The 14,142-nt window shown below is 36.6% G+C and overlaps 1 protein-coding gene across 1 annotated transcript in view; it reads left to right on the forward strand.

Annotated features, from left to right (window-relative positions):
- Positions 1-14,142, forward strand: part of MUC19 (mucin 19, oligomeric) — a 111,767-nt gene that overhangs the window by 49,242 nt on the left and 48,383 nt on the right. The window contains exons 42-48 of the mRNA XM_081796295.1: positions 1,326-1,364; positions 2,128-2,223; positions 4,217-4,335; positions 4,750-4,848; positions 5,129-5,330; positions 6,079-6,144; positions 11,962-12,057. Of these exons, the coding sequence (XP_081652421.1) occupies positions 1,326-1,364; positions 2,128-2,223; positions 4,217-4,335; positions 4,750-4,848; positions 5,129-5,330; positions 6,079-6,144; positions 11,962-12,057 (717 nt within the window). The remainder of the gene's footprint in view (positions 1-1,325; positions 1,365-2,127; positions 2,224-4,216; positions 4,336-4,749; positions 4,849-5,128; positions 5,331-6,078; positions 6,145-11,961; positions 12,058-14,142) is intronic.

Genomic DNA, 14,142 nt, shown 5'->3' on the forward strand with positions numbered 1-14,142 from the left:
TTCATAAAACCTATAGTCTAGTGAGGAAGATGGATATCAATCAAGCAATTACAAATACAAATGGAAATTTCCGTCAATGACAAGAGCTATGAAGTGCTTAAAATGGGAGTGAGTTAGGTGGAGAAGAGATTTGAACAAGTCAAGATGGTCAGGAAAGGCTGAGGAAAAGATGAGTTGAGAACTGACCAGTGAAGGTTTAACTTGGAGAAGAATAAGGAACTGTGTTCCAAGGCCAGGGAACTGCAAATAGCAGGTATGAGACGCTGAAAAGCAGCCATGGTGGCTGAACAAAGAATGAGGATCAAATAGAGAGGTTGTGTGAGACACTTTTTCTTCTTCTTTTGTAAGTTGCAAAATACTATAATGTTGTAAAGTGTGAATTTCCATATAAATAATAGATTTGCAGGGCTTTTCAATAGAGACTAAGATGAAAATACAGAAAATAGCTGATTTTGCTATTTATGAAAAACAGATTTTAACAAAGGCTTAATTTTGAGTACACCGCACCCCTGGCAATAAACAGTTAATAAACTGCTAATGTATTCCTGGCAGGAATGGTTGGAGGGGCAGGCACTGGGAAGGCAAAGTAAAAATATGGCCTCTTCCTTCAGGAGTTTACTGGTAACTACAAATTTATCTCCATAAACCTACTATATAAAATTATAAAAACAAATCCTAAAAAATATTTCTTCTTCCCACTACTCCAAATATAGACTAAATGCCACTCGGTAGACAACTATGGAAGGCACTGACCACCAGAAACAGAGTAAAAGAAGTCATTAACTTCAACATTAGCTTCTGCTAACACAGAATTAACTTTGTCATTATTGATATACATTTATTGCATTTACCTTGTATTTGGAATTCAGCATATGTGTGTATAGTATACACATGCATATCCATGCCCCTTCACACATACACATATGCATTGTAAAGTACATTATGATATCATTATTTAATTTTGACGTTTTTTTATTTTTGAGACAGAGAGAGACAGAGCATGAACAGGGGTGGGTCAGAGAGAGGGAGACACAGAATCTGAAGCAGGCTCCAGCCTCTGAGCTGTCAGCACAGAGCCTGACACGGGGTTCGAACTCACAGACCGTGAGATCATGACCTGAGCCGAAGTCGGACGCTTAACCAACTGAGCCACCCAGGCGCCCCATGATATCATTATTTTAAAACTGAAATCAAATTTTATTATTAACTCTCAGTGCTAAATATATTACAAACTACTACATATTGAAAACTAACAATCCAGCAATCTTTCCAGTATTTTCCCTTGAGTTCAGACAAATTTACATCATTTCTCTTTTTCTTATCAGGGACAACTCTAACTCTTCTGAGTGAACCTTTTACTACAGGTTAGTATATTAATTCCCAGTTTTATATGTGAAAAAAAATCTAACAGGGAAAATTATTAGTAACTTTGGGTTTTTAAGAAAGAATTTATATGAGAGTTTTGCTTTTGACAAAACGTTGCGAACAAGTAATTTATTGAGCTTTTCCCACTGATTTAAAATTTTTTAAAAAGCCTGAATTTATCTTGTTTTTGACCAGTTTATATTGGCTGGCTATAATATGGTTTCCAGTTTTATTTTTTTCCTTATCAGTAACTATTAGTAGAGTATAACAGAAATAAATAACATCAAACTCAAAATTTAAAAAAGTAATATATAGGATAAGAGAAAACATGTGTATATCTAATGATGTATTTTGCTCTTTTAGGCATTCTAAGTGTAAAAGTTGCAATTAGCTCTTTCATGATATTTCATCATTGTTATTATCCCTGAGTGACAGTGTGATTAGAGCTTAAGATTCCATTTATTTGAAAGCAACCTCATTGAGACAAATATATGAAGACTTAGCATGACCCAATTTAAGATGCCTAGAACATAACTGTAAAAAAAAAAAAAGCAATAACAACAACAAAATAGTAAAAACTAAACCAAAATCTTTGAGGAAATTATAGTAGAACAAAATCTTAGGGAACTCTGGACAAAAAGACACTGGATTCACACTTTCATTTTCTGGAGTGGGAACTGACTGAATAGTTAAATCACCCACCCATTGGAAACAAAATCCAAGTATACTTGACATGAGAAGCTCATTTCATGTTTTTCGCAGGTGTTATTGGAACTCCCGTTCCCGTGACCGTCAGTGCTGGCACTGCAGGCACGACTGTAGTGTACCCCGCCCCCACCAGTCCTGGGCACATGGCAGGTAAACTGAATTCAGAACAAAGTATACCATCCACAGCTAAGCAACTGGTTTCAGGCAATGCTTCTCAGGACAATAGTGTATAAAATAAAGATATCTGAGTTAGGTACAATATCAGCCTTAGGTATTTTTTATACATAATTAAAATGTAGAACTTTAGGGGGTGCCTGGGTGGCTCAGTCATTTAAGCATCCAACTCTTGATTTTTGCCTCAGGTCCTAATCTCACCGTTTATAACATGGAGCCCCACACTGGGCTCTGCACTGACAGGGCAGATCCTATTTGTGATTCTGTCTGTCTGTCTGTCTCTCTCTCTCTTTGCCTATCCCCCACTTGCACTTTATATTGCATTTATATATTCAATAATATTTATATGGCACACTAAAACTTCTGAGTTATTCTCAAATGGAAAATATGTAATTTAATTCACATTACCACCATGGCAGTTAGGTATTTTTATGCCCAGAAAGAAGAAAATAATAAAAGGTCTCAAAACTGGCAGAGGCAGGATTAGAACCCAGAACTCTTATCCTCCTCTGTAATGGCCCCGCAGTTTTGTGATCTGTGCATAAGAGCATGCATCCGAGAAAAGCCAGTGAGAATATGCTTATCATTGTGCATCATTGACTAAATGTTAACTATTGTTGGTTTCAAGAATAAAATATTATTGACATTTTTTAAGCATAGATGATTTTAATTAAAAACAAACAAGCCTGTCCCTTAATCAGTCAGTAATTTCAAACACCTCTTAAAATTCCTCTGAGTCATAGTTGCCTCTGCTTTTTGCTCAGGTGTTAAACAGTTTCCACTTAATACCTGCAGTTGTCCACATGGCTCATCTTCCTCTAACCACAGGTGTTCAAAGTGTGGTTCCAAGACCATCAGCCTCAGTGTCTCCTGGGAATTTTTTAGAAATGCAGATTTTCAGGCCCATCTTCTTTGATTCAGAAGCTTTTGAAGTGAAGCCCAACAAACCGTATTAACAAGCCCTTTAAGCAACTGATGCATATCAAAGTTGAGAACATTTCCACTCTTTCCCCACTTCTGTCCCAATTTACTCTTTAGTCAATACCACGCCAGAATGAACTTCCAAAAATTCAACTGTCTTCAGGTCATTCGACAATTGTTCTGATTGCTTTTAGGATAAATCAAAACTCCTTTACATACCATTAAAAATCATTTCTTTAGTATATGCAGTGGGACTTCGCTTTACATATTTATTAATGAATCCATGGCCTGGTTTTATTTTCCTACATTTGTTTTCCTCTAGCAGATTTCTTGATTTAAAATTTTTGTTTTAAATACTATAATAAATTACAGTTTGCATAAAAATAACATATTAAAAGATATAATGTACAGTAGCACAAGTCAAGAAACTGGTCGATTCCAGTTAGATCAGTGAATTTACTGAACTCTTAGGGTAATGACCATCTAGTTTATATTTCCAAAAATTTGAATCAGAATTACTGGGTCATGATGATGAGTCAATCAGCTATCTCTTTTGGGGATCAGACAATCTGTACAATGGTTTTGAGCAGGGCTGCTCCAAGTTTGGTCCACAAAGGCATGCCATCCAGAACTGTTTGTTTCACTGGTCCATGATGTGGTAAGAATTGAGCAGCAGTTTGACACAGTGATTTTGTATCTATTGAATAAAATTTTATGTTTTCTTTGGTTTCACTTTTTAAATTTTCATTTCTTCACTTTTATGGCATTCTCCCCCTTCCTCCCCCCAAAATAGGGCAGATTGGAAATTTTACAAAATTGCTCTCTTACCACAGTTGATTTGAGAAGCACATTTGGAGTATCAACTCCAGGGTGAGACTGCCTGGGTTTGGCTCCTGGATCTGTTGCCAAATAACTGGGTGGCCTGGAGCACTTCACTTCACCACGTCATCAGTGGGAATGATAATACTGCCAGCTCTGGAGGATTTCTATAAGATTAAATGAGTTGATTTAGGTCTAGTGTATTTCTGAAACTGCTGTATTTTATCAGGAGGAACAACAGGCAGCCCTACTGCACCAGCAAGAGGAGGTGAAGACAGCACACCCAGGGAACCAAGCACAGGGGCGACAAGCCCAGGGAAATCAGGCAAGTCAGATACACATTTTAGCGCCTATTAAATACACTGAATATACCACAGGTTGAACTAAAGATTAAGCTCTATGTGGGGCACCTGGGTGCTCAGTTAGTTAAGCATCTGACTTCGGATCAGATCACAGTCTCACAGTTTTTGAGTTCAAGACTCGCATCGGGCTCCAAGATGCCATCGCAGAGCCTGCTTGGGGTTCTCTCTCTTTTCCTCTCTCTCTGCTCCTCCCCCACTCTCTCTTTCTCTCAAAATAAATAACCTTAAAAAAAGATTAAGCTCTGTATGATATTAGGCTGATATTAGATATCTAGCTGCAGAAATCCTAGGAGTCAAGATTCTTTTATCTTGGAAACCTCAATGCTGTCCTATCAGAAAAGAGTGATATATAGAATCCTGCAACTCGAGAAGTAAACCCCTTTCCCCACTGTTGTGCCAGGGACCCCAGAGGTTTCAGAGGGCTTCACAACAGCACCTGGGCGTGAGAACACAAATGGAGACACAACTGCCCCGGGCTCGACCATGGGAGGCAGACCAGGTATGGAAGTGCAAGGTCTAAAGCAACTTCTTACCGACCTTAGGGAAGCTGCCAGTGGCTTCTGAGTGATTAGTTTTAATAATTACTGCACGTATTCAGTATCCCTGTTTTTATGAGCCTAATGGCAGTGTTTCTCCAACATCAGCTCAGATGTGATATAGAGCAAAACGTGATATATTTTAAACTGCTAGATTCCTGCTTGAGGACTTCTGAAACTGTGAGTCTGGAGTGGGATTAGGGTCATGGTTTCCAATCTTGGCTACAAATTAGAACTGAGTAGAGAAATGAACAAATATGTGAAACAATATGTAAACAAATATATGAAAAGTATTTTGAAAGCAGAGAACAGCACAATCTGTTCTGCTTCACCAAAGATCATGATTCATATTTATTTTTGATTTTGAAAGGGACTACCGGATCATCAGCTAGTGATGCAACTAGACCCCCAAGTAGTGAAGTGACACAATCTGAAGGCAAGTTAGGTGAGTAGAGAATGTCATTCAGAGACCATGGTTTTTGTAAAAACAAAACAAAATCCCCCAAACAAAACAGAAGAGTCTTTTGTCAGAACCCTGCTGATTTAACTTGTTTTAGTTAATCGAATGCCCAAGAAGGATGTTGAATGGTACAAAAAGAAATAAGTTTTCAGTATGATATTTTTTTTCTGGTTTCTCCAAATCTTCCCTTCAAAAATGCCAAAGTACTAGATTAAAGCTACAGTAATGTACATGCTGTCCCAGTACTGTGTTTATCAAGTGTAACAGGAGAACCTGTTGGAACTACCACTGGAACTGGTGATGGCATCACAACTAGATGACCTTTCACTGATAGCAGCCCAGCTGGGAATTCATCAGACAAGGCACAGGCTCACCTGGGCATTTTGGTGGTGCTCCATCATGAGCTTAGCTGAGACCTCAGATTTTTATGAGACATTTAAATGAATTTAGCAATGGCTATAGTTTTAATGGCTGTTATTTTAGGACAAATGAATATGAGTAGCTTGGGCATTTTCATTACAACCATCGATGCAGACTACAATTTCCAGGTGAAAACACAGGATGTCATTTAAATTTGAATTTCACACAAATAAAGAATACTTTGTTATAAGTATGTCCCATTGGGATGATTGTTGTTTATCTGGAATTCCAATTTAACTGGATGTCTTGTGTTATCATTTGCTAAATCTGGCAACCCCACTGTGGACTGAGCACCATTGTTCTTCTCAATTAGGAACAACTGAAGGGGAGAATGCAGCCACCACTGGAACTGTTGGTGAAAACACTTCCCGAGCCTCAGGTACTGAATGAACATAATCAGAATGAATCCAGACAAGAGAAATGTGATTTCTTTACTTAGATTTTTACAGAGACAAAGCTTCCTGAAGAATTTAATTATCATTATTTGTGTAATGTCAAAACTGAAGAAGATCAGAAATAAATCAAGAGCTATTTGTTGTGTGTGTAACATCAGACTGATGTTACACAGAGCATCAGACTGATGCTCCAGAGAACACAGGAGAATAGTAATGTACTTGTTTTCTTAGAACTTGTTTTTTGAGCAGGAGAAATGAATATTTATATACATGCAAAGGCAAATACCATGTAAGACAGAAAATAGTCAATATCAAAGAAATGTTCAGTGACAAGCATTGGAATGGGAACTCAAGAGGAAATTCTAGTAAGAGAACTGATTAGATAGGGTTAAAAAAAACAGGATTATTCTAGTTTGAACATTATATGATATTATGATCAGTGTACTATATCTATACACTTTAACAAGCAAAAACTCAAAACATAAGTGAGTTGGGTAGAATTTTAGAGATATATTCAATTTCATGGGAATAACAACAGTCATATTTCAGTTGTTGGGGTAATATGTTTGAAAACAAAATCTTCTCTCAGCCCAGAGACCCAGTCCATAAAGGTAGTAGAGAAAGAAAACAGTTTTATAATTGAATGAGCCTTAAACTAGAAAGTGATGCAAATTACAGACAATTTACTAAGAGGTTGTAAAAACAGAAAGGAATCTCACCAAGCAGACAGCCCTTTACGTACATATTCTTGAGAAAAATTACTAGTTCTCAAGTAAGAGGACCTTAAAACCCCATTTATTATACATAGTTCATCTTAAATTCACTTAGTAGTTGGGATGACAATGTGGTTAGTTGATTTTATACAGGAGAAAATTAACTCCAGTCTTGAAGGAGGAAGGTTTTTTTTTTTTTTTATGTTTATTTATTTTTGAGTTTATTTGAGAGAGAGAAAGAGTGCACCAGCAAGGGAGGGGCAAAGAGAGAGGGAGACACAGAATCTGAAGCAGGCTCCAAGCTGTCAGCACAGAGCCCCAGACTGGCTTCAAACCCAAGAACTGAGATCATGACCTGAGCCAAAGTCTGACACTTACCAACTGAGCCACTTGACAAGAGGAAGTTTTATAACTAGAGGGAGATAAGGGTACTATCTCCCTTGATGTTTACATTTCAAAGAGCCCCCGGGTCCTTGAGAAAGACCTAGAATGACCTAGGTCATTAGGCCTATTTAGATGTTTTGGAGATTTACACACATTTCAAAGAGAAAAAAACCTAAAATTACAAATTTGTGTTCTAAGCAAAGGAAAGGGAAAGTCTCTTTCCTTACTTTCACCAGAAAGAATTAAGCCTTTTGTTTTAAATTTTCATTTGTCCTTATATAAGCCATTCTCAAAAGATTATCCATTTCATATTTTAATTACCTAATTCTTCTTTCTATTGTAAAATTAAGCCATGCCTAGGGTATTGCCTAAAGCCACTTCCAGAACCAGAGGTGACAACACCCCTGGGGAAGCAGGCACTAGAACTCCCAAGTCCTGGGAAAGCAGACAACGCTGGTCCTGACTTTCCAGCTGTGTTCAACCATACCTTCCTCAGCAGGGTGTGATCTGGACTAACCTGGTTTTTAATTTGCTTTTATGATCTTAGAATTGAGTAGCATTTACACTCAAAGACCCAATGGGGAAAAAGGAGTCAGGAAAATGTTGGCTGCATACATTAGATCTACACACACTTCCTTCTACAAACCATAAATATCACAGAGCCCACACCTAGAGTGGTTAGAAGGAGAGAGGAGACTAAGACTTCAATGACTGGGAAAGATGACTCTGGGGCTCATAGTGGAGCTGAGATTCAGGTCAGGGCATCCAAGAAGAAAGGGGAATATAAAGAAGTGCTTAATAGTGGAAGAACATAGAGAGCATCAACTAGGATTTATCCCTGGAGGGAAAGGGCCATACCCTGAATGGAGACTACCGAGAGAAGATCTGAGACCTCACAAGTCAGAGCTCTTGTGGATGTGGAGTTGAAAGAAATAAGATTGGAGAGTTCATGGAATGAGGACTGGCAGTCATAGAACCATGAGAAGGCACTAGACTGTGTGAAGGCAAGGGAAGGGCACTGGAAGGTAGAAGAATCCTTGCAGCCTGGGTGTCAAAGAAAAAAGAGAAATATTTAAAGCTGAGAACCTCAAGAAAACAGGATAGTAATTAAGAATTAGAAGACAGACAGGGGCGCCTGGGTGGCTCTGTCGGTTGAACAGCCGACTTCGGCTCAGGTCATGATCTCGCAGTCCGTGAGTTTGAGCCCCGCGTCGGGCTCTGTGCTGACAGCTCAGAGCCTGGAGCCTGTTTCAGATTCTGTGTCTCCCTCTCTCTCTGACCCTCCCCCGTTCATGCTCTGTCTCTCTCTGTCTCAAAAATAAATAAACGTTAAAAAAAAAATTTTTTTTAAAAAAGAATTAGAAGACAGACAAAGGAAAGAAGCCACTTAAAAAGAAGTTTCTCGGGGTGCCTGGGTTGAACATCCAGCTCTTGATTTCGGCTCAGGTCGTGATCTCATGGTTCATTAGTTGAAACCCCACATCAGGCTCTGCACTGACAGCATGGAGCCTGCTTGGGATTCTCTCTCTCTCTCTCTCTCTCTCTCTCTCTCTCTCAAAATAAATAAATAAACTTTAAAAAATAAATAAAGAAGAAGCTTCCCTTCACCATAAACAACCTAAGACGAAGCTCCTGATCTGCAAAATCTGGTGAGCCATTGCAAAAGCCTCTCTGTCCCTACTGCATAGGATCTCCTGCCATCATTGTTTCAAGAAAATCCAATACAAAAAAACATGAAAAAGAAAAAGAAAATGCTAATATCTATATAAAGCTATTCACTCATATACATTTTGAACAATTTTCAGCAACAACAAGCAAATTCTAAAAATCTAGTCACGAAACAGAGGAAACAGAATTTAAATTAAGAAATAAACTGCAGATATAGGTGTCAGAACTATAAATTATGAAACTTGAGGGTAAAAATAGATAAACAGTAGGAAGAGGTTAAATTGGAACTGATGAAAACTCAGGAGTAATATTGGAAAAAAAATTATCTTAAAAATAAGGACCAAGTTACAAACTACCCAAAAGAGAATATACATGATATTGAAATCATAGCAGGAGAGGCAGAAGACAGAATTGGAACGATCCCCCAAAATATTTCAGACTTAAAAAATAATAAAGTGGATCAGAGAAAGACATAGTTGCAGGAAATAGAAAAAAATATCCCATATATATATATATATATATATATATATATATATATATATATATATATATATTTCAGTTTCTGAAGAAGAAAAAACAATGAAACAATGTGTAAAACTGTAAGTCAGGACAAGTGTCCCGTAATTAAAAGGGAAATCCTAAATTTACATGTTGAAAGGATCTTCCATATATCAGGAAGAATTAATCCTGAATGGTCAATTTAGTGAGTTATTTTAGAAAACTGTCAGATTTGAAAGATACAGTCTCTGGACCTTGAGGCAAAAAGAAAGTCTTTTAAAATGAAAGAAATTCAGGTTGGTATCAGGCTTAGTGAGATAAAGTAGGATCATTAAGAAACTCAAGGAAGAGAAATGTAGGCTAAATGTTTTTAAATCGAGCTAAATGTAATTCAAGTATCAAACTATCGGGAAATACTTGAAAACATGAAGGAATTCAGAGAAATATACACCCATGGAGCCCTTCATAATAAAATCACTGTAGAGTGACTGCATTAAGCAACAAAGAGATGCTTTGAAAATGACCAAAAGTTATAACACTATTTCCTTTTAAAGTTTATTTATTGGGGCACCTGGGTGGCTCAGTTGGTTAAGCATTGGACTTCGGCTCAGGTCATGATCTCGCTGTTTGTGAGTTCAGGCCCCTTGTTGGGTTCTGTGCTGACAGCTCAGAGCCTGGAGCCTGCTTCGGATTCTGTGTCTCCCTCTCTGCCCCTCAACTGCTTGTGCTCTGTCTCTCAAAAGTAAACAAAAGTTAAAAAAAAAAAAAAGAATTGTAAAGTTTACTTATTTTGAAAGAGAGAGAGAGAATACTCATGGGGGAGGGGGAGAGAGAGAGAGAGAGAATGAGAGAGAGAGAGAGGGAGAAAGAGAATTCCAGGCAAGCTCCTCACTGTCAGCACAGAGCCAGGAACCCGACACAGGGCTCAAACTCACAAACCATGAGATCATGAGCTGAAACCAAGAGCCAGTTGCTTAACCAACTGAGCCACCCAGGTGCCCCTATAGAGGGCACTATTTTTAACTATAGCTCTAAAATTAGAACAAAAGTTGAAAGAAAGGCTGAATAAAAATACATAAATGTCGCATATTTAACCAACTAAAAATATCATATTAATAAATAGATAGATAGGAATAAGAAGGAAGATGAGATAGTCTTATTGATTAGATAGTAGTCAAATTATTTAAAGTCCATGAGCCAGATAAGTTCACATTTATTAAAGAAGTAAAAACAATGAATATTAAGAAAGAAAATGGTATCTAAAGTGGAAAGCACAGAAGAAGAAGAGAAGGGAAGAAGAAATAATAATACTTATATTAATAATAATAATTACATAATAATAAGTATATAATAATTATTATTATTTGTTGAGAAACAATAGATACTACCTGAAAGAAAATTGGGAGTGTGCTCATGGGATTATATAAAAGTGTTACTGTGAAAATAGAACCTATCAAAATAGAAATAAAGAAGCAAAAAAAAAAAAAAAAAGGGAGCAATTTAAGAGTGCATAGCAAATGACAAATGGCTGAAATTGGAATCCAAAAGCACACTAAAATAATGTTTAAAAATAGTTTCTATTAAGTTTTGGTGAAATTTTTTTCAAAATTAGGAAGTCCGCTAGATATAGTTCATACTAGGGCCACCTGGGTGGCTCACTTGGTTAAAAATTCAATTCTTGATTTTGGCTCAGGCCATGATCTCACTGTTCATGTGTTTGAGCCCCTGAGCTCAAGCCCCACGTTAGGCTCTGTGCTGACAGTGCGGAGCCTGCTTGGGATTCTCTCTCTCTCTCTCTCTGTCCCTCCCCTGCTCTCTCTCTCTCTCTCTCTCAAAAAATTATATATATTTATGGTTCATACTAATAGAGCTAAGAGAAATAAAAAAACTACATACAGGCTAAAAATACATTTGATAAATTTTCAATAACCATTTCAGATGGGAAGAAAAAAAATCCCGAATAAACAGCCTGCCTGAGCAGTATTCAAATGTCAATACTTTTCCTAAAACTAGTATCATGCAATTCATGCAATTAAGTGAATGAATCACTTAACATTTGTAACTTCCGTTTTCTTATCAGTAAAAAATGGGAATGTAATTTATTGAGTGGGATTGTGATGAGAATCCAGTGAAAAAATAAATAAATGTATGTCAAAGCACGTCTTTGAAAATGTATACAGGGTAATATCATTGATCTAGAAAAACAGAGGGGCACCTGGGTGGCTCGGTCAGTTAAGTGTCTGACTTCGGCCCAGGTCATAGTCTCACGGTCCATGAGTTCGAGCCTCGCATCGGGCTCTGTGCTGACAGCTCAGAGCCTGGAGCCTGTTTCGGATTCTGTGTCTCCCTCTCTCTCTGCCCCTCCCCTGTTCATGCTCTTTCTCTGTCTCAAAAATAAATAAATGTTTAAAACATTTTTTTAAAAAAGAAAAACAAATATTTTGGTAATCTTTTGTTGGAAGTTCATTTAAGTCAGATTTGGTGACCTCATAGCTTAAGATATTCTGGGAATGAACCCAATCCATTTTTCCTTTATAGCAGGTACAACTGGAACATCCGGTATTACAACTAGTAGAGATGAAAATAAACCTGGGTCACCCCGCAGTGGTACTACAAGCTCTTCAGATAAACTAGGTGAGATTAGCTAAATACAAAAAGTCACAAAAATCTGTCAATGTAGAAACTTGTTTATAAAAGACCAGTCAGTAGAATGTTTATTTTAGTTGGAAATCCTTCCTGCTTAAAAATTGGCGCACTACAATTCAAATATTATGTGAATCACTTAGAAAGATTGCCATTAAATTTTTTGTTGTTCAGTATTTGTGCACTGTTGGGTTTTCAGAACAACACATGACAGTGTGACAGTGATCTGACAGTTCAGGTGTTTTCCGTTACTAAACAAGACTAATGCAGCATTTTGAATCTGATATGGCCAATGCAGAAGTCACTGGAATGCATGGCCAATGCAGAAATCACTGGAATGTTACCTGATACAACTATAACTGAGTTAATTAAAAATGTAATAGTAACCATCTAACATTTCATCTCATATTTGGTCCTTAAATGTTGTTTTTGAGTTAGGGATGTTTCCTCATCCAGTTACTTACATTTCTTCATCTAAGGTTTGAGTGGCTCTACAAAAAATCACTTATACAACAAACAAATATAAATATAAAAGTACTAAATAATAGTGTTTTTGCATTTCATTGCTTGATAATATGATTTTCCCATAACAGAAATATTTAAGAATTCAATAAATTCTTTTCTTTGTTGAATAATAGGCTTCTGGATATTAAATGATTCTCAGCCATCAACAGGGATGTTCAAGTTAGAATTTTTCTTTTTGCAATCTATTTTCAAAAACCCGCTATCTTTAGTATTAGAAAAATGTCATGGTTCTTTAGTATTAAAAAAGTCATGATTTAAAATATTAATATATTTCTTTATAAGTTCATTATGAATAGAAAAATTATCTAGAACCTTGATGAACAGCTTTCCCTTTCCTAAGAATATTCAGTAACATTGCCTTCTGAATTGTCTAAACATTCAGCAAATAGTTTGCTACTTAAAATCTCCACACTTTGGTTTAAAAAATTCTTCTTTTCTAGAATTTGCAAATAGGACATGACTCTACATACCTCATTTGCTCAAAACTCACCTTACAGGAAAATATACAATGAGGGTATGCAATATGCAGTGGGTATAGCCACACCTTACTAAACAATGTTTGTGTTTCATAATATTTAACTCGTTCCAAAGGATCAAAGATACGGACCAGAGAGGAGAAAAAAAAGAAAGAGAGAAAGAAAGGGGACTGGTAAATATTTCTCATGAAATAGGAAAAAAAAGTGCTTAAAAATTTAATTGGTAAAATAAAACTGTTTTTATACTTTGTTTTTTACTGGATATATTGAATACAACTTATTAAATGAAATAAAGATATGAGGTAGTCATTTACTATTGTATAACATTATTTGTAAGTCATCTTAACCTGTTTTAGCAAAAAATAAAAATGATAATCACATAAAATTATACTAAGTATAAGATGGACAAAGTGTTTTCACATATATTCACTTACTCGAATCATATAACCACCTAGTGCAATTGACAATATATTAGTGATTATTCACATTTTATAAATTAAAAAATCAATGTGTTTACTTTAGTCATAGGTGAATATGTTTGGAGGCTAAAACAGGGCCTAGATGATTGAATCTTCATCCAGTCATTTTCCATTACTAGACAGCCACTGTCTAGTACAATGGTGAATTACTATCAAAACTAGAGAAAGGTCTTGTTACCTTGCCTATGCTAGTTTACATTTGCATTCCCAGGGCCTAGCTTAGTGCCTGACTTAATAAATATCTGGTGGATATCTGGTGAATATGTGAAATGATGAATAAGAGTTCCCAATCTGGTAAAGGATTCAGAGGCTTTACTTTTATTAACAAAATAAAACAACAGGTTCTATGAAAGAGAACCTTCCAGAAGGATTGAAGATATGGTAGGCAGTAGGTTATTTGCTGCTAGCCCAAGTAATGAAGCTTTGATGTAAATAGGCACCATACATACACACTACTGTGTAGATCCATGTCTCAACAAATCCAAGGTTTCCAACCTCATCTGTTCCCTTAGTGGAATTCTTGATATAAGGGTCTCATATCAGAGTATTCTGGGTGATGCTAAGTTGTTGGCATGTCCTCCCTGTAACTTCCAATT

Source organism: Panthera onca, chromosome B4 (genome assembly GCF_046562875.1).
Source record: "Panthera onca isolate mPanOnc1 chromosome B4, mPanOnc1 haplotype 2, whole genome shotgun sequence".
Taxonomy (NCBI): Eukaryota; Metazoa; Chordata; class Mammalia; order Carnivora; family Felidae; genus Panthera; species Panthera onca.